The sequence below is a fragment of the Rhagoletis pomonella genome, unplaced genomic scaffold, assembly GCF_013731165.1.
Source record: "Rhagoletis pomonella isolate Grant_MI unplaced genomic scaffold, Rhpom_1.0 Rhpom_scaffold_01143, whole genome shotgun sequence".
Classification (NCBI taxonomy): Eukaryota; Metazoa; Arthropoda; class Insecta; order Diptera; family Tephritidae; genus Rhagoletis; species Rhagoletis pomonella.
The window spans coordinates 17613-41989 of NW_023459697.1; the positions used below are offsets into that span (position 1 = coordinate 17613).

General features: G+C 33.1%; 2 protein-coding genes across 2 annotated transcripts in view; both read left to right on the forward strand.

The window, feature by feature from the left end:
* LOC118751989 (cAMP-dependent protein kinase type I regulatory subunit-like) overlaps positions 1-13309 on the forward strand; it is a 28001-nt gene extending 14692 nt beyond the window's left edge. Inside the window, exons 2-6 of the mRNA XM_036486816.1 lie at positions 7885-8244; positions 8325-8544; positions 8638-8792; positions 8857-8996; positions 11209-13309. Coding sequence (XP_036342709.1) covers positions 7885-8244; positions 8325-8544; positions 8638-8792; positions 8857-8996; positions 11209-11293 — 960 coding nt within the window. The 3' untranslated portion in view covers positions 11294-13309. The remainder of the gene's footprint in view (positions 1-7884; positions 8245-8324; positions 8545-8637; positions 8793-8856; positions 8997-11208) is intronic.
* Positions 13310-21975: 8666 nt separating this feature from the next.
* On the forward strand, positions 21976-23953 carry LOC118751988. The gene is made up of 2 exons (XM_036486815.1): positions 21976-23067; positions 23442-23953. Exons 1-2 carry the CDS (start codon positions 22812-22814, stop codon positions 23951-23953), a joined length of 768 nt encoding a protein of 255 aa, XP_036342708.1. The 5' UTR covers positions 21976-22811.
* Positions 23954-24377: the final 424 nt, after the last annotated feature.

Here is a 24377-nt window from a genome sequence, read left to right on the forward strand (position 1 = left end):
TAAAATCACTTACTGTTCCAGAAATAATTGAGAATGTCCGATAGTTCTACTTCTCTGCTTAGTTGGATATACCAAATGGTGAATCGATTCCCTCTCTTCTTTATCCCGACAACTTCTGCAGAGGGACTTTGTTGTTGTATGAACACGTTGAAGCATTCGCGCGATAGTCCATCTCATCGAATATTTCATCACCCCATCAAGGGGTGACGTTGGTGTGATATTTCCGAATTAAACTCATTTTTCAGCGCCCAAGAAAAAGCAGGAGAAATATTTCATGAGGATAAAAATCTACGAACATTTGTTTCTTGCGATCTGCAAACTGATCATAGAAATTTTGATAGAAGAATTTTTGAAAAAATGGAAAAAGGTAAAAATAAAAACAAAAAAATTATGCGTAAAGTTAAAGGCAAAAATGAAGAGAAAGTATAGATGAAGACCGGGGAAGAAAGATTAGAATAAAGGTAATTAAAGAAGAAAGGATATAGAGTGAGAGACACAGAGACTCAATCAGCGAACTATTTTCGGATTTTAGAGATTTTCGGGATTCTCGGAACTTATCGATACAATAACCGATATTTTTTATCGATTTTGTTAACGATATTTTTATCGATTTTGTTATCGATACTTTTATCGATTTTGTTATCGATATTTAGCGATTTTTTTATCGATACTTATCGATTTTGTTACCGTTATTTATCGATTTTGCTGTCGATATTTATCGATTTTTTATCGAAATGTATCGCTTTTGTTATCGATATTTATCAATTTTGTTATGGATATTTTTATCGATTTTGTTATCGATTTTTTATGCATAGTTTTATCGATTTTCTTATGGATATTTTTATCGATATTTTTTACCGAGTTTTTAATAGATTTTGCGCAGTCTTGGCATGTGACACGTTTGCAGGAGTTGGTCTACTACTACTAGGCTCCAAAGGAAGGGGATAATATCCTTTAGTGATTTTTTGTTGTGTAGATCCGCGCACCTCTTTTCTTTAGTGCCGAACATATCACCTCATTTGAGGTGTTGTGGAAAGCTCCTTCTATATCAAGGCAGGCACAGAGCACAGCTTGAGTTAGCTGGTACAGGACTGTCACTTTCGGCCCTTGCCCACAAAAACTTTCTTTCCCGATTCCCTTTATCATCAACCTCAGCGCGCTTTGCCTACAGGACGTATACGTGATGCACGTGACATGCGATCTGCGCAAGAGAAAATAACAAAATATGTATACCTTGAGTGGTTTTATATTCATAAAATGCTCTACTTAGATTTATTTATGTACACTTTTATTGCTTTTTCAAACTATGTATTTAATAATATTTTTATTTATACAAAAAAAAAAATGATTGCTGTGTAACCGTATCGTATTTACTTTTCATTTTTGTTAGCTATATTTTTCCACTTAACCTCGTTAATTACCTTTGAAAGCTTTATTTATTTTAAACGTTCGCCACAAAATGTTGCTTGTAGACATATTTTGTACTAATACGTATGTATGTATGTATGTACATGAAAACAAATGTGCATATACAAACATACATACTTTGTTGCAATATAATAATGACCGCTCATTGTGTTTTTGCAAGCACATGACAAACTGTAAATAACTGCAATCTATAATGTACATGTACAATAACAATGAAAACAACTTGTCAATTTCGATCTCAGCAATTCCATACGCCACCACCCAATGGCCCACCTGTGACATAGACATGTACACACAATCACATATGAAAGCATGCTTGTTTGTGCGTATGGTCATTGTGATGATTTTAATTGGTTGCGGACTACAATGAGTCGTACCAAGCAGAACAACTGTTTCTAATTAAGATACACATTTGCAATTCAATTTACATACACTTGTAAACACAATTACCCTCTAAGCAAAAAGATTGAAAATATTTTACTTCTTTTTTTTATATGTAGAAGGTCTCTGAATATGAGATTTGAAATAATTCAGAGAGAAATTTATTTTTTATTTTTTTGAGATAGCTAGAAAGTTTCTAGTAATAACTTGATAGATAAACATACAGTGCCGAACAGAAGTATTGGCATAGTGAATTTTTCGCAATATATGCAAAGTTCTTTATTCTAATTTATTTTCGATAATTTTTTATAAAAATATTGTTCATTCTACACCAGAAAACATAATAATAAAATCTCAAAACTTTGTGCAAAACTCAGGAAAATTCATTAAATTTGCACACTAATTTGCAACTTTTTATTCCGTTACTTCCATACAAAGTAATTCGACAATTATTTTTTGTATGGAGAAAATGAGCAACACCTTCCATTAAAAAAATTGCCAAAAATCAACGCGATTTTCTAGCAACTTTAAACTTGCACTTTGTTATACTAAATTTGAATAGGCTATAAAACTGCATACTTTGAATTTTTTTTTTTAAATCTGAATAAAAAGTTGCAAATTAGTGTGCAAATTTAAAGAATTTTCCTGAGTTTTGCACAAAGTTTAGAGATTTTATTATTACGTCTTCTGGTGTAAAATGAACTATATTTTTATAAAAAATTATCGACAATAAATTAGAATAAAAAACTTAGCATATATGGCGAAAAATTCACTGCGCCAATACTTTTGTTCGTCACTGTACATACATACATATGTGCATTTAGATATGTATGTAGAATTGTAAAAAAAGTAAGAGAAATTCGGCTCAATAGACTATTTACAGACAGCGGCATCACAAGGAACCACACTTAATAACGCGATGCTACAAAAAAAAAACAAGTAAGAAAGTCTAAGTTCGGCCCAGCAGGGCATCGCCACGAAACGCCGCCGGGTGAACTTCGCATTTCGCTTTGGCTGTGTTCAATTTCATATGCTTGCGGGTGTTCTAATTTTGACAGCGCGAATTTCGCTGTAGCGAGTTCGCCCTTCGCCGGCATTGTGTTTCAGCTATTATAGATTTTGCGAGGAAATTATTTTATTGTTAATTTTCCACAGATTTTGCTTTAATTTTATTAATTAGTTTTAAAATTTTAATTCTTATTTGCATTTGCCAGTAGTGTAAACTTTAGGACATAAGTAGGTACATGCGGCACGCAAGTCTTTTTGGGGTGTATTTTTTTTTCTTAGGCTTTGTAAAAAAAGTAAAAAAAAAAAGAAAAACTGTTTAGGGTTGGTCGAATAATTGCCTTACTACTAGTCACCAGTTCCGAGTCCGAGTTCGATTTCTGAGTATGAGGCCTTATGTTAGACAAAAGGGAGAATATAAAGGACTCACAAATAGGGGAACTTAGCCTATGGTTACAGAAGATATAGACTAAATTAACCGACGAAGACTTGCGCTTTTCTCTCAAAGTGTTTACCGCTGGTCAATCGAAATAAAGTTTAAAATTTAAAAGATAATTAATAAAATTAAAGTAAAATCTGTGGAAAATTAACAAAAAAATACTTTTCCCAAAATCTATAAAGGATACGTTTATTTTTCGAAAAAAATACCAGCGTAACAGCCATTCGTCGCCACCCTGTAGTATTTGCCTAAAAGAACATTTATTTTCGAACAAATTGATACCTCAACTAAGGCAATAAATGGCAAAAATTGTAATGACAAAGTTGGGCATTAAAAAATTAACGTGTCATTACGTTGAACAATTGTCATTAAATTCATTTCTACATGTCATTTTTGAGATGCCTCAAATTTCTTGTAATTTTACCTAGTGTAAATTCGGGATTGAGGTTTATTTAAAAATACGATCGGAAATAATGTTTGGATACGTTCGTAACATATTGTTTAACAGTTAAGTTATAAGTAAATTTTTGAAAATTTGCAATGAATTGAAATTTAAATAAAAACTTGAGTTTTTCTTGAATTTATTATTTTACGGTTGTCCTCCTGTCATTAGGCACTCGGCGAGTAATTTAAAATTTTGTAACAAAACGCCCATGTTTACATCTAAAAAGTGTTGATTTTTATTTACCTGGTTGGTATAAGTGAATTTGGGTGTCAGTTTTTTACTAGAGTAAGTGGCATTTTAGAAGGTGCAAGTTTTTCCGTCATTTTCAAAGATTTTCATTATTTTTTTAATACCTCTTTATAAAAACGTCAAACAATATATTAGTGCAACTTGTATGTTAAGATAAGAGAAATCAATGAAAACTAGAAATAAAACTGCTGTCAGACTATCGATAGTGCCAAAAACAATCAATAGTAGCGAAAAATAAAAAAAAAACATCAATAGTTTTTCAGCTCTACTTGGTATTAGTATCGTGCGGTACCTGCTCATCGTGCGGTTGACCCTGTTGTGTGCTTTCGTACGGGGATTTTTACTGCCGTAAAAGATCTTAATGGTAAGAGCCGAAGATTATGCTTTTATGCAGCGATAAGGCGGAATTTGTGTTTCCTTTCGGTAATTTTTTAGTTTGCGCAGAGTTCCTCTTTTAAAGTTGTTGAGGTTGTAGTTTTGTATCCATAATTGTTCCTACGAGTGGGTTGTCCGTCTAGGCACAAATGCGCAGTTTTTACGTTTACGTCTGGGCTTTATATAGGCGCCCATCCAAGCTGCTCCTCGGCAAGGGATGCCCTTTGTAATAGGAGGTGTTCATCGTCGCAAGGTGACAAAAAACCGACGAGCAGGCGATTTAAGATTCTATTAACGGCGCTTATTTAAAGAAAAACCAATGAAAGTCCCTATTTCAAAGTGTTAAGAAACCAAAAACAATACAAGTGTTTGATTTTGTTTACTGGACAAGCTAATGCATACATACATACATATGTACATATATGGAATACAAACCATTAACTGTGTTGTCTTTCTAGCAATTAGCATGTGCAAGTAGATGTATGAAATTTGTTTGCTTTTGTTGTTGGCGCAGCAACTTAATTATGAACGTCACAAGCAAACACGTGCAACGCAAATGCAGGCACAGAAAAAATGTAAACCACAACAAAAATAAGCATTTAAATTGCAAATGAGCATTTTGTACCTACATTTAGATCTGTATTTTCATACATATACATATGTACATTCATGTGCACAACAACATACATAAGTGTGCACATCTAAGAATGCAGTATTTACATGACTGTAAAAGTAGGTATATATATGCAAATTACTGAGTGTGCAAAAATCCATAAAATCCTTATCTACATTTGCATATACATACATACATACATATGTAAATATGTAGTACGACTACAAGCGGTGCTAAGTATCGTTTTGCACACCCGCCCAATCTTGTTGTAGACGAGAATGTCAATTATTCTTGAATTTCCGTTCCTCGAATAAAATGTCGCTCTCATGTTGGATGGCAATTTAAAGCTATAATTTAGCGATAGTAAAAGCTGGATAAAACACTTTTGCTGAAGACTGGCGCGCCCAGATTGACTTCTAACATTTAGCTTGCAGTGCCACGGGGCGTATACGTTTCGTGTTCTCTATGTATGTAGGTACTAAGCAGTTAATATCCTGCAGCATTTGTCGCACAATTAAATCTTTGTTGAATTTCAATTACACAGCAATAACCATGATGAGGCTAAGTTATTGTTTTTTTTGTTAAGCGAAAAGTTCGGTGACTACTTAGAGAAATAATCAATGCTAAACGTACCTAGTAGTTGTATGCTTGTGTATGGCTAAAGAGTGTCCCATAATTTACGCAAGCTTTAGATTAAATGACATCTGCTGTGGCTGTGTGGACATGGGTTCGATCACTGGTACGGGAAACATATAAATTAGAAACATTTTTTTTTCTAACAGTGGTCGCCCCTATGCAGGAAAAGTGGATTTCTGCCTCGGAAATGCTTCCCATAAAACCATTTGCCGTTCGGAGGCGGGGTAAAATTGTAGATCCCTCCATTTGTAGCATCAAAACGCACATCAGAAATTAGATGAAAAGCTCGGCACTTAGCAAATGTCTAAGCGCCAAAATATCATTACCTAAATTAAATAGAAAACACGGTTATGTTTGGAATAGCACATCGGGCAAATGACTGACGCGGTTTTACTGGAATACACCATACTTCGTCGAAATTTTATTGATTTTCAAAAAATATGATCCAATGACGCCTTCAGTCATAAATCCGCACCAAAAAGTTACGTTTGTGGCTGTAAACGTTTTTCGACAATCTCGTTTGGGTTTTCTAAACCCCAAATGTTATGGTAAATATGTTATGACGATCACCGAAGCCATCATTATGGAAATGAGCTTTATCGCTTAGGATGAGTTTGCTCGAATAATCATGTAGTCGCACTTTCTCTACATATTTTCGAAATATTGTTAAACTATGTTTAGGCGTTGATCTTTCGTTCAGTTTTGCATTTCTATACTACAGTGACTCAAACAAGTGACCACTTTATATTCACAATGTGCTTAAATGTTGTATAAAACATGCTATAAGGGGTTTTTTGGTATGAGTAATCCATTTCTGAAATTAAGTTTTCCTTAAAACTTCCACCAGAGGGCGCAACAATGAAAATTTTCACATTTTCTTTGAAATCTATTTTCGCAGTTTGGTAATCTCAAAATTGATTTTAGACCCAGGGTGTCTTCGACAGCATTAGACGTAGAATCCTCCCATGCTATGTAAAAAAAATTGACCCGCCCCAACATACCTACATCCATATGTGCCTATTGAAATGCTTATTTAGTCCTTAAAAGTTCAAAGGTATATCCCGCAAAAATAAAGAAACATTGACATACATTATAAGTACCATACCATCTTACAATTAAACAAAAAGAATTTCGTCGTGCCCCACTGAGTAGGAAAGTATTTTTGGAAGTCAATTTGCTGAACCTAGAAGGCAATAATTTTTTTTTTATATAGTTCTACTGAAATAATCGAAATTTGTCCTTAGTAAAAGTTCAAGTTCAAAGGTGGTAGGACCTGAGATCTGTTAGGTAAGCAGAAAAATTTCGTCCTCGTACCAAGAACATATGTATATATCACGGTATATCACGCTTTCAGATCCAACTGTAAATGCCGAAGATGTGAAGAAATATGTAAACAAGTAATTTTTATGCAAAAAAGCAATTTTTATGCAAAAAAACAAAACCGACTTCAATTCCCATATACAAATTTAAGATTATCGTTAATTTATTCATGATCAAATGATCGGATTTAAACCAAATTAGTATGGGACCACCTGTGAGGTAACACCTTTCATTAAAAAAAAAAATATATATAAATCGATTAACGTGGTCAAAGAAAAAATATTCCGACGAATTGATAACCTTCTCCATTTTGTGAAGTCGGTTAAAAAGGAGAATTTCAGCTCGGCAATTTTTTTCGAAATTACTTTGCAAAAATTATTTATACGTTTTTTTTTGGTGCGGTCTAATGTACATGCCTAAATAAATAGTAAGCAGTAAATATTATCTAATGGTAAAGTTCATAACCTACAGGAAAATTATTTAGAAACTCCAATTTTACAACAAGTAAATATTATTTCTACTCCAAGTTGTTACGTATGTATATACACATAAAATGTCCTATAAAGTTTCGCAAACCATTTGTGCGGAATGTATTTGTTTTCAGGTTTACAAATTAATAATAGCTCATAATTTACATAGCTATCCGTTGAATTTTCCAATAGCGTAAGCACACTCAAATTTATACTTACTACATAGTTGTATGTATGTATGTATATCTTCAGTGAATATCAATATTTGCTTACAAGCCTACGTCTGTCTCCATTTAATTGCATAAGCGATTTCCTAATCGCATTGAATAACAAGTTCTTGTTGAATTTGATTGATTGATTAATTTGCTATTTACTAAGTGATTCAGTCTATGTACAATAAACGTATGCACACACACATGTACATACATATTTACTTACAATAGCTACTACCTACATATACTCGTACTCAAATAAAATACTAAACTTAACTAATTAATTTCTCTTTTCTGTTCTCTTATTGCAGGAACAAGTTAAACTTGATGCCACCAAACAGGTGACCAGTCCAGATGATTTCGAAGATCTCAGTCCAATGCCACATACGGCTGCTCCACCGGTACGCCGACGTGGTGGCATATCAGCGGAACCTGTCACCGAAGAGGACGCCACAAGCTATGTGAAGAAAGTTGTACCCAAGGATTACAAAACAATGGCTGCGTTATCTAAGGCTATTGCCAAAAACGTCCTATTCTCGCATTTGGATGAAAATGAACGTTCCGACATTTTCGACGCAATGTTTCCAGTGACGCATTTAATGGGTGAAAATATCATTCAACAAGGTGATGAAGGTGATAATTTCTATGTTATTGACCACGGAGAAGTTGAGGTGAGTATGAGCGCCGTTTAATGGAGCGGAAGCATATGTATGAATACAACAAAAACGATTTCATTATTTTTACTCTATAGGTATTTGTTAATTCTGAATTGGTGACAACAATTGGCGAAGGTGGTAGCTTTGGTGAATTGGCGCTCATCTATGGTACACCACGTGCAGCTACCGTACGAGCTAAAACCGATGTCAAGCTATGGGGCATCGATCGTGATTCTTATCGACGAATTTTGATGGGTTCTACTATACGCAAAAGGAAAATGTACGAAGAATTTTTGTCGCGTGTGTCAATTTTGGGTGAGTTGCTGTTTATAGTTTTAAATGCAAATATATTCTTGTTTCAGTGGCATTTCTAATGACTTATGTGTGTATATTTCTTCAATTTCATAGAGAGTCTTGATAAATGGGAGCGTCTCACTATAGCTGATGCACTGGAACCAGTCTCATTCGAAGATGGTGAAACAATTGTTAAACAAGGTGAACCGGGTGATGATTTCTACATTATCTTGGATGGTACCGCTGTTGTACTTCAACGACGAGCTGAGGTAAGCATTGAGGTGTTGTATACTTAATTATTATTACTAATAGCATTGATTTTTTTATTTGCAGCAAGGGGATGAGCCCGCCGAGGTTGGACGTTTAAGTCCAAGTGACTACTTCGGTGAAATTGCTTTGCTGTTAGATCGCCCCAGAGCAGCTACTGTGGTTGCAAGAGGACCCTTAAAATGTGTTAAATTGGATAGAGCGAGGTAAGAATAGTGCAATTTTAAAAAATCAAAAGACATACTACGTATTGGTAGCTCTTATTAGCTAAGGGAAAGAATTTCTAAAAAAAAAAATGAAGAACCAGTTTTCAGAGTAATAAAAATATTGTTTTCAAATATTCAACTCTCGCATTTTTGCATAATTAAAGCATAGATTTGCATGTGATACCTTAAAAGAAATTAACGCATTCAGTGAGACTTGGTCGGTCGAATTCAGATTTCTCTAAAGCCAAAGCAAACGGTTTTTTTTTTTAAAGTAGCCATTGGTTGTGTCCGCTATTTGCCTTTCCGCCTTTGATTACAACAAAACTTAAAACAACCTCGTTCTCGGAATAGCAAAAAATACTTCAGCCCAAAGCTATGTATGTATATATCGTTACCTCAATTCACAAAACTTTTTTCGAAACTGCGTTTTTCACAGATTTTGGTAGGGTGTATTAAAATACACCTTGAATCAAATTTTTAGAGCGCTAGTACCAAAAATAACGGGAGTTACATGCCATTTTTTAAAAAGCCCTACCTGTTTTTAACCGACTTCACAAAGAGGAGAAGGTTATCAATTCATCGGAGTTTTTTTTGTGTATGTTACCGCATAACTTTGGACCATGTTAACAGATTTCTATAATTCTTTTTTAAAGGAAAGGTGTTACTTCAGAGGTGATCCCGTACTAATGGTTTAAATCCGATCATTGAATCATGAAGAAATTAACGATGATCTTAAATTTTTGATATGAGAATTGAAGTTGGTTTTTTTTTGCTTAAATATTACTTGTTAATACTCCCATTATAATGTGATTTGCTTCTCCTGTAAAATAAAATAACTTGTTAGTTGGGGCCTTTGTGAATGAAGTTGGCGCAACCCTGCTTTAAAACAACCGCACATTTCATAAATGCCGTGCATTACTTTTGCACGCAATTTATTTTTTTTTTAAGAAACTTAATATTATCAATTTGCATTGCATAAATATTGGGTCATATGAATAGTATCCGCAGATATTTGGGTAAATTTTTGAAAAAAAATTGTCTTACTGCCATTTTCACAGTGGTAAGTTTACTCAAATTCGGCAGTTAACTTTAAATTTTTGTATTGAAAACCTGTAGTTAACTGCCGAATAAGAGTTAATTCGTCACTATGACAAGTAATTTTTAGCAAAAAAAAACCGACTCAATTCTCATATGAAAAAATATATATGTATATATATGTATATCTCATGATCCACTGATCGGATCTTAACCAGATTAGTATGGGACCACCTCTGAGACATCGGTTGACGTGGTCCAAAGTTATGCGGTAACATACATAAAAATAAAATTAAAAATAAAAATTATTCCGCCGAACTGATAACCTCCTCCTTTTTTGGAAGTCGGTTAAAAATGGCCTTTAATTAAATATCTCTTTTAATCAAGTACATATGTAATGGCTATTATTATTTATTACTTTTTACCATTTTTCGGTTAGCTTTATAATTCCATCGATGTAGAACTTCTGTGGTTTATCGGCAAAAAAAAACAAATGGAAGTAAGACCGGTCCGGGTTATACGGTGGATTCATTAAAATTTCCCATCCAAGTTTCGTCAATTTGGTCCGATTCATCTAGTCGTTATTTTGTTATTCCTTCGTTTCAATGGTCGCGTTGTCCACAGTAGAAGATCAAATTGATCGTATCACCTTCTAATCCCACCAAACACTCAACATAACCTTGTTGGCCGGCAATCCAGGCTTCGAAGTCGTTTGTCATGAGCACTTGCTTTGCTCTTTCTTGTATTAAATCAATTTTTCATTTCCCGTAATTATTCGCTTCAAATTTTATTCGATTTCGTTGCTTTTCGGCAACATTTCACTGATGGTAATTCGGTCAAGCGAATTTCTTTGCAATAATTCATGTAGCACCCACACGCGACCTTCTGTTTTGAGTAACCTGCTTTTTTTTTTTAGATAATTCTAAACTGTTCCAAAGAGCGCATTTTTTTTTTATTTGCGAAAGCAGCAATGCTGCAATTGTCACTTTTGTAGTAGATGTAAAATGGTTTAGCTAAATTTGATGACTGTCAAATTACAAGCATGCGGTTTCGAAACCCTGAAATAGAGAAACCTTTCCAATGTATGCACTTGTATACATATATGAAATTCAAGATGATCTTAAAAATTTTCTCTTACATTTATTTAATCCGGAATTTCTATCTTTCATTTTTACAGATTTGAACGCGTTCTAGGACCTTGTGCCGACATTTTGAAGCGTAACATTACGCAATACAACAGTTTCGTTTCATTATCTGTTTAAATTATCAAAATTATTTAAAGATTCCACAATTACATACATGCATAGAACGAATCTTTACGAAGGCAGTGACTTTATAGTTGTTCGGATTAAACATGGAAGAAGAGAAATTTTACAGAAGGAAGGAAATTAAATCAACGGAAAATAAAACAAAAAAGTTTAATATAAAAATCTATACTTAAATAGAAGCAAAGACAAGTAATTATCAAAAGCAAGAGAAAAAAAAAAGAAAGTAAAAAGGGAATTGAACTTTTTAGACGGATACAAAATTGAAACTCTGAGCAAATGCAGAGAAGCAACATGGGCTGTTGAAAGATCTGCGCAATTTAAAAAAATATACAATTTGGTGAAAAGCAAACCTAATTTACCAACCAAAACATAAACCTTTATGCATCCACTTGTGTATAAATGGCTAATTGTATGTTTTAGCGAAAACGACAACTCTAGCACTTTGCACACTAAGACGCGCGCATTTACAATGTACACAAGCACAAAACTCATTGCAACATTGTGCATAATTTGTATGTTTTTCATGCACTGTTTCGAACGTGAGTGATGATTTTTTGCTACGATATAAATAAAGCGTGAGCGATATATATAGGTGGTTAACACGATAGTGGGCTATCACGTAATTTGTATGGATCACTACCAATTAATTTCAAAGAAAAAAATTTAAAATATTGTGAATCCACTGGATGTATGTATTTCAATCTTTTACTGACTTTTAACTGCGTATGGATTGTTCTTTAATGAAATTCAATATGTATGTTAAACCGATTTGCTTTCATTAAAACTCAAATATAAATATGTAGAACTTTTAAGTGTTTAGTTTCGAAAATATAAACCTTTACAGTTGTACTAAAGCTATTTTTCTTTCTAATACTTCATATGCATTTTAATGGTGGCAGTCAGGCACAGTTAATTTTCTTCATAGTTGTAATTCGCACTGGTTTATTTTTTACATATATTCGTATTTAACTACTAATATTTGCAGCTTTTATGTTTCATTGCCTTTTTATCATTTTAAATAAGTAAAATATACGCGTGCCTATATAATAGGTGCGATATATGTGAATATTGTTTTTTTTTTTAATTTAAATGCTTATAACTTTTAATTTGCTTTAGTACGCTTTGCTAACGTGTTGTTTTTTTAAATCAAAAAATTAAATAAAGCCCTTCTTGAACTGATTATATTTCGCTATATGTGTAATTTAAATTATAACTTTTTAGCGCCTATACAATTTTCTCTAGCTTCCATGCGTCTACCTTTTTCAACAACTTACTATATACATATAAATATACATTAATGTTAACCAAAATCCTTAATCCTAACGATAAAATGCATTTAAGGCGCGTGAAAAATGTCAAGGCGTACGTTTTTATGTTTTAAATGCGAAGGTTTTAATTTGAGGAAATATTTATAAAACACAAAAAGGGATTATAGGAATCAAAAAAAAAAAAATATTATTAAAATATCAAACGAGACTCTTAAAAATCACTACTTTAAATTTTTAACATTTTTAATCTTTGTATGTATTATTATATACATGTATGTACATAATTATTTTAATTTCATGCGACCTTAACTGAAAACCCCTAACAAAAATGGTCGTTTGTGTTGAAATGAAACATATTTTGCACTCTGGACATAAACTAGCACACTAATACAATCTAACATGGAGTAAAACATATGTATTAATATGTACGCATATGTGTATATATGTTTGTCAAGATATGCATACATACATATGTGCATATACATACATATATTTATGTACATTCATATATTAAAACATTATAGTGCTGGCGCGCTTTTCATGTAAACTAAAAAACAAAAACTAAAAATCCATCGCATATTATTTTTAACTTATACTACATACATACATACGTTTATATACACTCCGTTGCAAAATGATAAACGCAGCAGAAAAATCGTTGCAAAAAAAAATTAAAAAAGGAAGATTGGAACAAACTTTTTCCTTTCAGATAGGCTGGTTAAATGTTCTCGCCTCAACCAAAGTTGAAAGAAGTGAAACAATCAAAAATTTATTTGTTGCATAACTCCAACCATTATACCTGATTAAAAGAGGTAAAACCAGGAAATATGTTTAGAATTTTCTTAGCGCTGTAAATAAAAGTAATTTTTCGATTTTGAAATCAAAAAGACCAATGTTTTACGTATATACCATAGGATTCCTCTTTGCTTCTAGAATTTATGACTTCTTTCGAGCAAGAAATTGCGATTTTTTATTTTCTTGTTTATTTCCTTTTGTGCAAAAAACGGCTCTTATTGGGTGATTTTTTCGTATTTGCTTTATTGTTAGGTATATTTTTCGAAACCTTTCGAGAATCCCTGTGGTTTTTACGCGACTCTACATTTTCCAGAACTTTTCGGGAATATTTATCTTTTATTTTTCTGGAGTTTTAACTGTAACTTTTTGGTATTGTTTGGAATAGTTTAGGATTTTTTTGTTTTGTACTCTTGTTTTTTCCTTTTTTTTTTTGGACTCAATTTTTTCAGGACTTTTTGTTGTTGTTGTTGTTGTTGTTGTTGTTGTTGTTGTAGCGACTTTTTGTTTTTTATTTCTCTGGGGTTTAACTGTAGTTTTTTGGAATTGGTGTGAGAAATTTGGGGTTTTTTTTTGTATTTTCGGAATTTTTTCGAGGTTATTCGGGACATTTCTAAATTAATATGGTTTGTTTGCGACTCTGCATTTATTCTGTACTTTTCAGGATTTTTCGCTGTTGTTGTTGCTGTTGTATTTGTGACTACAAATTCTAGCTCAGGTAGAGGAGTAATTTGACGCTGTTGGATGGTTTTTCGCGTTGAGAACGGTTTCTTCGCAAGTGAGAAAATTAAATTTAGCAACAAACAAAGAAAATAATTGTTTTGAATTTATAGTTTCGCAATTTTAAGATTTTAGAAAATTTGGTTATGAGAAAAACAAATTTCCCCAACCTATCTGCAGGAGATCATTTCTATGCAAAAGCCATAGAAAAATTGTTTTTCATATCTTCCTTTTTAACTGGATTTATTATTTTCCAACGTACTATATAGTATTTATGAGCCAAGGAATTACTTATAACCGTACTCAATTACTCATATACATACATACATACATATACTTTTGTGCGGACTTATTACCTAAAAGAAATGTCAGCATGTTGAGGCGTGTACGATTGAGATTTGTTCCGACAATGAAAAAAGGCATCACTATGGTCAAAGAGGCGATTAAATGTCGCAGAAATGCACCCGCCGGCGGGTTAAGAGTATATGAAATGTTAACTTAAAAATAAAAAAATTCACAATAAAACGAATAACGAAAGTCGTTCTGACAACTTTGAGCATCGTTAATGGTGACTTTCCGTTTCTACAAACGTACATACATACATACATACATATATATATATATGCTGTAGCGGTATGCTAAATTCGTTAATGATTTATTTAGTAGCAACACACGATGGCTATAAATTATTTCGAAGATCTGCCGTTTTTAACAATATAATATGTATTGAAATCAAAGGAAACAACTGATACAAGCTAAATTTATCGAACGTTTATACTAACTAATCATCGTCTATACATACATATATGTATATTAAAAATTGTGAACTGAATTGCATATGCGATGCTTGTACTCTACTGATTTAAAAACAAAACAAGGAACGTGTAGCTACTTTAAGATGAAAATAAAAATATAATTTGACTTTACGTTTCATGCGGAGACACAAGTAAATATTAATATATAATAACGATTGCATACATATGTATGAAATAAGTAAAATAAAGTATACAAATACTTGCATGCAAACATACAAATACAATACAATAGTGCATACAAAATTTGCATAAATGGTGACACTCACAACAGCTCACTAACTCTTGCAAGTATGAAACGTTTTGACTTACTTAAATGAAATTTTCACAATTACCAAAAAAAAAACAACAACAGATTAACGCTAGCAATGTGTCTTTCGTATATGCTGTATTTAAGTATATATATACACACATACATATGCAACATTGTAGATGCAGAAAATGTATTGGCAGCAAGGCTATTTACTATTTACAATGGACATGTATGTAATGACGAAAAAACTAATCCAAATCTTTTCGAGTTTATTTGCTAAAAGCAATTAGGTGCACTGGTGCATTCTTACACACTTACATATCTCTATAAATTTGTATACTTAAGTGTGAAATTTACTCAAAAGCAAGAATATAAGCCACGACGAATGGTTTTTCTTGTATACTGTAACAAAGCATTTAGATATGTACATGTCGTTTAATGTACAAAACAGCGTATCGTCGTTCTGCAAAACTGCGCAACTGCATGTTTTGCCAAAAATTGGATTTCCTCAGCGAGGCTCTTGGCTCAAGCCTTATCCGTTCGTCTTGTCATATACTAGCCAGAAATGCGATTGCTTTTTAAAGGAGAGAACAATTATGAAATATAAGTATTTTTACTCTCTACAAATCAATTTATCCAACCTCATATACGCGGCTTTGTACTTTAAACGACGATATGTAATACATAAGTAAACATGCATATACATACATACATATGTATGTACATAAGTACATATGCATGCCAAAGTGTGCATTGTTGAAAGATTTCATATCTGCGCCAATATCTTCGTATTACATACATACAAACATAAAAACAGTCATGCCCTAATTGTCTGCGTGTATTTTGTGGTACTTAAATGTCATGTTTAAACAAAAAAAAAAAAATACAGTTAAAGAAATCAAAAAAGGATTTATACATACGTACATACAAGAAATTTCCAGAAACAAAAGTAAATTTATGTTATGCAAATTTGTTAAAACCAACAGAGGAAGAACAACTGCAATAAATAAATAATTACATTGATCTATTGGGTATTATATATATACATATGTAAACATTATTGCTTTTAATTCGATTGGAGAGTGGAAGAAAATGAGGTATGTATTAACATTTTCTGCACCGGTAACCCCTATATATACATAGATACATAGATACATATATTGAATTTGACATTTGTTTTTTTTTTAGGTTCAAACCCCAACTTAGTTAAACTACAGTAAATTCTGTGGAATTGTCTCATAGCCCATTTCCACCAAAGGCTTAACTGCAGTTAAGAGCTCAGAAAAGTTCCAATAATTCTAACATGGGATGGTCGACACGGTTTATTTCTTACTATTTACTGCTTAACCTTAATTTGCAAAATATTAGTTACCAAGTCTATCTTTTGGCCGTATTTTCGTCTCCTCGGCTTAGAGTGGGTTAAACTGACCAGAAGAAAATTTTTTTAAATTAGACATACATGTTTTTGCTGCAGATTCGGATTCTAAACATAAAAATACGTAACTTTTGTTTGATACTTTTTCTCGCTGGTGCCTTTTTAAATCTCTAAATAACCTTCGAAGTTAAACATGTTTTTAAACCTTAGATATAGCCCTTTGAAGTATATGAATTTTGTGATATTTTTTCTTTTAACAACCCCTTGAAAAAGATACAAATCGAACTGAAATACTTTTGTAGTGCACTTTTAGGCTTCTTTATTTACATTCTGAATGAAATATCTTTTTCTAAACCTGAGATATTGCGCTTCGAAATTTTTATTTTTTAAAAGTCGTACGTTTCAATGAGATACAAACAAGGAAAAACATTTCGTCGATGCTTTTGCAAAACCGCCCACGTCCAATTTCAAAACCGACTATCTTACGGCACCCAAATTTTACAGGAGAGCGAAAAAATGGTTTTTATTTGAAGGCATTGCCTTGATGGGCGGCATTTTAGATAGCTATTATTTTACAAATCTGTTGTTTTAATAACGATTTTACTATTTTACGTATAAATCTAGGGTTACCAACCTAAATTTTCCCACAACGGCGGTTTCGCAACTGGTCAATGGACGGTTTTGCAAAAACATCGACGATTTGTTTTCTTTTACTATTTTAAGGCCCTTGTATAGCACATAATTAGCTCTACATTTAGCCTTAAAATGAAAACAATCGAACCGCAAGGTTCTTGAATATAAGCAATCAAAGAGAGTGTCGTTACGTGACAAAACATGGAAGCAGGTTTTTTCTTTTCTTACGAAATCGCAAAACCCTGCGAATTGTTTATGGCTCTTTTCATGAAACTTGTTTTAATATGATTTGGAGTAGTTCTAGTTGTTTTTAGAGTTTATTGAATTCGGAATTCGTATTAACATTTTAACATCTTGGGACCTTATGGAATATAACCAACAACAGCCCGGTATGTAAACGTGTTTTCAAATGTTCTGTTTTGAATGTACCTACATTCATTCATACAAATTTGATTTCGAATTGAAAACCCATTTACTTGAAAACAATTTAAAACATGATAACACGCAAAAAGGTAATACCATTGAGAGGCAGTCTCACGTTTGCCAGCAATAGAATATCTCTGCTAACAATTAGGTTTGATATACATTTGAGAATGATTTGAAAAAAGGAAACAATTAAGATAAAGTAATTTATAATAAATTCGTATTGATGGGCTGCAGCTTCTTCCATCCGCGCAAACATCAAATCCACTATTTGTGGGCTTTCTCTTTGAATTTTTTTTTTTTTATTCATTGCTTTTTTTTCAATTGATCTTAATTTTATTCTTACAATTTTTGATTTAACTGCGCATTTTTATATCGTTTGACACTTGTCATCTTTCTTTAAATCAACCTCAAATGAATTTCAAATGTAAAATTTAAACCTCGTTTTCAATTTGAGAATCACTTGAGAAAAACATTTGATATCATCTTCACGTGACGCCACAGCCGACATTTTTAAGAAAAGCAATTAATTGCGTTTTATTTTAGGCTTTGGCAATTCAAAGGTAGATGTCACTGAACGCTTAAGTTATTCGAAAATGTCGAACTGGTAGGCACATACTAGTTTATGAACTAGTATTTTTTCTGACTGGTTCGGGTTTTCTCTGCAGGGTATAAATGTGAATGTCTGTTTGTTTATTACCTTATAACTTCTGAACCCCGGCACTGAATCGCACGAAACTTTGCACACTTATTTGCTTTTACCCCGGGAAGGTTATAGGAATAGGGAAAAATGGGCAGTACTGGAAAAGGGGGCGTGGCCCCTCCCATAGGCGTGAATTATTTAATCAGCTCTAACTTCGGGACCGTAAGTTACATGAACTTGAAATTTGGTATGCAAACATATCTATGGTAGATGCTTATCTTAAGGTATGTATATATAAATGAGTTTGTAAAAAGAGGCGTGGCAGATAACATAAGCGTGGAATTTTTAGTCAGTCATAACATCGGAACCATAAGTCACATGAACTTGAAATGTGGTATGCAGACATATCTACGGTAGGTGCTTATAGTAAGGTATACATATAAATGAGACCGTGAAAGGGGGGCGACAAATTCCAAAGGCGTGGAATATTTTACCAGTTATAACTTCGGAACCATAAGTCACATAAACATGACATTTGGTATGCAGACATATCTATGGTAGGTGCTTATAAAGGGCTTGGAATTTTTCATCTGCCATAACTTCGCAACCGCAAGTAACATGACCCCTTTAATTCCTTCTGGCGTGGGGTGAAACCCGCGGGTAAAAGCTAGTTTTTTATAAATGAAAATTGGGGTGTCTTTTGCGGTCTAATTTCGAAAGCTTTTAAAAAAATTTGATTTCAAGTTTTCCTGTAAATTCGCTGGTATTTGGTTGGTAGGAATCAATACTAGAATTTACCTTGTAATGTTTTTACCATGATTTAAATCTCTACCATGGGAAAACCAAAAATAACTCTGTTTGAAAAAATCATTTTCCTTTTTTTCGTCTGTCGATTTAGAACTGACACTTCGTAACACAAAAAATTCGCTAGTTGCTAGCATGCAAAAGAGAATTTACGCGCACTAGTCATGGTTCCGAATTACCTAGTACCAAACCAGTACGGAACTAGTGCGTTTGTACATATGTATGTATGTAGATACATACATCCATATGTAAACAAGCCTTCAAATGCAGTCAAATGCGCGTTAACGCCTTATCGCCTCTCAATGCCCAAAAATATTAATAACAAATCTTGTTATCTCTGTTTTAACCTAAATAAATTAAAAGAAATACACCCACTCAAGAAAAATTTTAGTAAAAGTTTGAAAATAGTAAATTAAATTTAAATAAATTAATACATACATATTCATATATGTATGTACGTACAGTGGGGAGCGAAAATGCGTACATGGCGATTTTTGTTAAATATTTGTAAGGTTTTCAAAGTTAAAATTTGTTTGTTATTTTTTATAAAAATATGGTTCATGCTTTAGCCAAACCCATATACATAAATCAAACATTATGCAGAGCTTAGAAAAATTCAACAAATTTTCATAATTATTTTGAACTTTTTAATATAAATTTTTAAAAAAATTTTGGGTATGCATTTTTATACCCTGTTAATTTTTAGTATTATAAAGTGCAAGTTTTAACCCGCTGAAAAATCGCGTTGATTTCTAATATTTTTTTTTTTTTGCTGACGGTTGATCGGTGTATTTTTTCCGCTGACATCCCTAAATCAGGGCAACTGAGAGGGTAGAAAATTAATTGAAATTAAATTCAGTCATAAAACATTTAGTTATTGAAAGTTATCAAGTCACCAAAACTTTTCGAATAGCCGAAGTTTAAAGATATCGAAATTTATCGAGTTATACATTTTTATTGAGTTATCGCGGCGTATTGAATTATTCAAATTGATCAATGTTTATTGAGTTGCCGATATTTATGGATAGTTATCGAGCTATACAAATTTATGTGATTATCGAAGTTTTTCAAGTTAAAGAAGTTTATCAAGATATCGATATTTACTGAATAATATTTTTTATAGAGCTAACGAAATTCATCGAGTTATCGTAATGCATCGACTAATTTATATTTATTCATTTACCGAAATTTCTGAATGCAGTGTATCAATGTTTTTGGAAGTATTCAAAAAATATCGAGTTGTTGCAATTTCAAGGTTATATAAGTTTATCGAGTTATCGCTGCTTATCGAAATTTAGCGTGTTACTAGACTGTAACGAGTTATCGAAATTTGTCGATAGTTTTCAAAAAATACGGATCTATCAAAATTAACAGAGTTAGCGAAATTTATAGAGTTATCAAAAGTTTATTGAGTTATCGATCTATGTATATAAATTTTTGAGTTATCGAAATTCATCGAGCTCTCAAAATGCACAGTTATCGAAAATTTTCGAAATTAGTCGAGTTATCGAATTTTATTGATTTATCGGATTTTAGACTTTTTGAAATTCGTCGAATTATCGACATGTATCAAATGATCGAAATTGAGCGACAAACTGGAATGTATTGGGCCAATTCCAAGACCTACCAAAGACCTGCCACCACGTAAGGGCGCACTACAATAAATATGCCAACGAAGCCTCTCGATTGTGACCACTTCAAACATTGACGACCACCACAACGGAATAAGTGCTACTGTTGTACTGGATCACTTATAAAGCTCATAATAAATATTAACCAGAAGCGCAGTTTCTCAATCCACCAAAATTTTTAAGACGCTACTTGCTAAAATTCTTTACCACAAGACATTATAGATTACCCCACAACCACATACCTTTCCCATGCAACGGAAATTCTGTTACGTATACGCCATGGCTTTAGCAACAGTAAACGGCGTTATGGGCATTTATTGCACACTTTATGTGCATTGCGATCGCTATATTTGAACACATACATACATATGTACATACATATACACTTATGATCAGCTATGTAAACCAGCAAGGTTTTAATCAATTTTGGAATTTTTTGTTTGTTTATGTGGTATCACCACTTAGTCCTTTTATACTTTACTATATGTAATTTCAAGAATTTCAGAAATTGATTGGTCAAATTTAGGCAGTAAGAAATTTAATTCCTCTGCGGTAAGTGCGTGAAAATGTTTTGTTGTCATGAGGTCACCAATTATGGTTTATAACCAAATATTTATTTAATAATATATATATGTATATATTTAAATATTGTCTGTATTCCAGAAAGTTACAATATCTTTTTATGAAAAACAGAAATCAGAAAAAATAGAAAAATCAGAATTTGAAACACGAACTCAATGAATTCTTGAAATTACATATAGTAAAGTATAAAAGGACTAAGTGGTGATACCACAGTTTATTTAATGTTTATTACTTTTTCATAAAAGTCTAGCTCACACAAACATCATATAAATCGACAATTCGAACTTTGTGTAAGAATTATAAAAAATTTGCAAGTTTGCAATTATTGAAAAATCGCGTTGATTTTGGGCAGTTTTTTCCACGCATTTTTTTCATGCAAAGTACGTTGGAGAATTTTTTTGGATGGAAAAACACGCGTAATACTCTCAGATAAAAATTATTAAAAATCAACGCGATTTTTTAGCAACTTAAAACTTCTGAAAAATCTGAATAAAAGGTTACAAATTTATACGAGGCTTTGCAGATTTTTTATAATTTTTGCACAAATTTTGAAATGACGATTTTTATGGTGTTTGTTATATAATGAGCTAGACTTTTATGAACAAATAATAAACATTAAATAAAGAAACGAAAAATTCAAAAAAAAATTATCAAAACGTTGCTGGCTTAATTAGCTGATCGCAAATGTACTTAACTAAATTGCTACTCGCGAGTATAATGCAAGCAAACATAAATATGTATTAAAGTAAAAAACGTACAATTAATTGCCATTTTTTTAACTGCATTGCTTCATTCATACCATAATCGTATAGCACCAACTAGGCCTACCAGTTTCCGAACTTAGCACTCGAGAGCCGTTTACTGTGCATCAACGGTAAAATGACATAAATAGCGGCAAGTGCAGAGCGCATAATGGCAATCAGTGCCACTTCCACTTAGCTCACTGAGCGCACGCTCTACGGGTTCTGTGTCCACTCAACTGCTGATAGAGAAGTGGGTGCACTCTCGCGCACAAACGAGACAATGAATGGACAAGAATGTTCCTTAACAGTCAACAAGCGAGCCAGTCAACGACACAAACAAAAAAAAAAACCATGCACAAAGCATTGGAGGAAAAGTCAGTCACTTGCGGGCGTTTGAGCGGAACACTACGTGGAACGGAGATAAAAGAAGAGTTGTGTTTTTGCTTTTCGTATATAGGCGCATGCATTTGTATATAAATAAGAACATATGGTTAAAAGATTTATTTGCTGTTTGCACAATTGAAAAAGTCAACACCGCTAATAGTTACTTGAGAGCAATTTGAACGTTTTCGCGCAAAGTGGCTTGCAGTTAATTAAACTGCAATGAATTGATCATTGGAAATAATTGAAAATAGAGCATTATTCGAACATACATGTGTATAAACAATTTAAATCAAGTGACAATAATAAATAGATAAATAATATTAAAATTTTATTGACAAACATTTAAAATAAATCATCTAAAAACTGCCTACCTACTAGTATTTGCGTGTGCGTCGCAGAGGAACTACAAAATTTTGTGCAAAGCAAATCGTTCAATAAACAAACAAAAAATGCTGGACACTATCATCTACATACCCACCATATTGGCGTACGCTTTCATTTCGCTGCTTGTCATTATCCTTTGCTTCATCGTAGTCTACATCAGCCATAGAATTTATGTATGCCTCTACGATAATCTGCCCGTGGCGCATGCGGCGCTCTCAACCATAATGAGTGTGGATTCCAAGGACAATGCGCCGACCAGAACTCATAGCAGCATTTTGTTGCGCTCAACGTCTAGTATAAATGAACGCAAGACGAAAACAGGTTAAATTTACTAGTTTGAATAGAGCTGCAGCGATTCATTGTTGTGCTACAGGTTCTATGGCCACAGGCTGCAGCAGCCTTCAATGTTCGGCGTGTACGAGTCTAGCTAGCATACATACATATAAATTGTGATATGATTTAGTGTTGATGAAGGTTGTTGCTTGGCTGATGGTGGACTTCGGCATAAAATTGTTAATGCTTAAATATTTTGTACCTTTCGTTTTTCATATTTTAAACATATTACTATTTTCCATGCTGTTTGAATTTGCGCAATGGTTTGTGTGCTCATTACTACACACCCACAATCGACGACATTTCGTTTCAACGCGATCACAATCAATATCCGTCACCGCCAACCGCTATCACCCATGCAGCGCTGCGTATCATTGTCACACTGGCCCCAACTTACCTAGCCTATGTGGCCTTAGAACTCGAAAAGTGTGCGAAGGAGAGCAACACGAATAAGGAGCAATATAAATTAATTAAGTATTATGATCGTCTATCACAAATACCAATGATAAATCCTTTATCGAGCTGTACCAGCGAACATGAATTGTATGCTAGCAGTGGACGCAAGATGAAGCAGAGGCCGCCACAGATGTCGCGAAATACAACTGTTTGCGAGTCAAATGTTTTGAATAAATCCGCAAATGCTTCCACAAAATCTGTTGCCACTTCGACCACAAAATTAACATCGTTTAATGTAGAGAGTTTTAACGTCAAGCAAGAACCATCTGTGATTCGGCCATCGGGTTCTGTGGTGCGTCCATCGGGTTCTGTGATTCGGCCATCGAGTTCTGCGGTGCGTCCATCGGTCACCTTTGCAAATGCGGTGAATGCGCTTGCAAATATCAAATTAGCAACACCAGCCGAGGATTCGCAGTGATCTATGTATGTACATATCGTCACCTGAAATTCAAACAGACGCAACAAACATCAACGCTGCAGTGCAAAAAGTCATAACTAATAAAAAATTCAAAATTCACTTTTTGATTTATATGATGGATTCCATCGAATTACTCCCATAAAATTTTATAAAAAAAAAAAGAAATAAAAATATTAGTCACGACTTTTTCCATTTCAGTTGCGATGTTGTTACGTCTTTTTACATTACAGGTGACGATATATATATACATATATGCATATTAGTTATGTACTAACTTATAGGCAACTACTCTATATACTTGCATGCATATACATTAGGGTAATCCATAAATAGTTGTGAAAAAGTAAAGTCGGAATTTTAATACTCTCACCCCCTAGGATTGTTTTATACCGAAAAAAATAATACTAACTTTTATAGGTCCGCC

Excerpts from the sequence above, each read along its gene's own strand:
- LOC118751988 (XM_036486815.1), top strand. The coding sequence starts at position 22,812 with ATGCTGGACACTATCATCTACATACCCACCATATTGGCGTACGCTTTC. Across the intron at positions 23,068-23,441 it reads TGAACGCAAGACGAAAACAG|CGCTGCGTATCATTGTCACA; the intron begins GTTAAATTTACT and ends TCACCCATGCAG.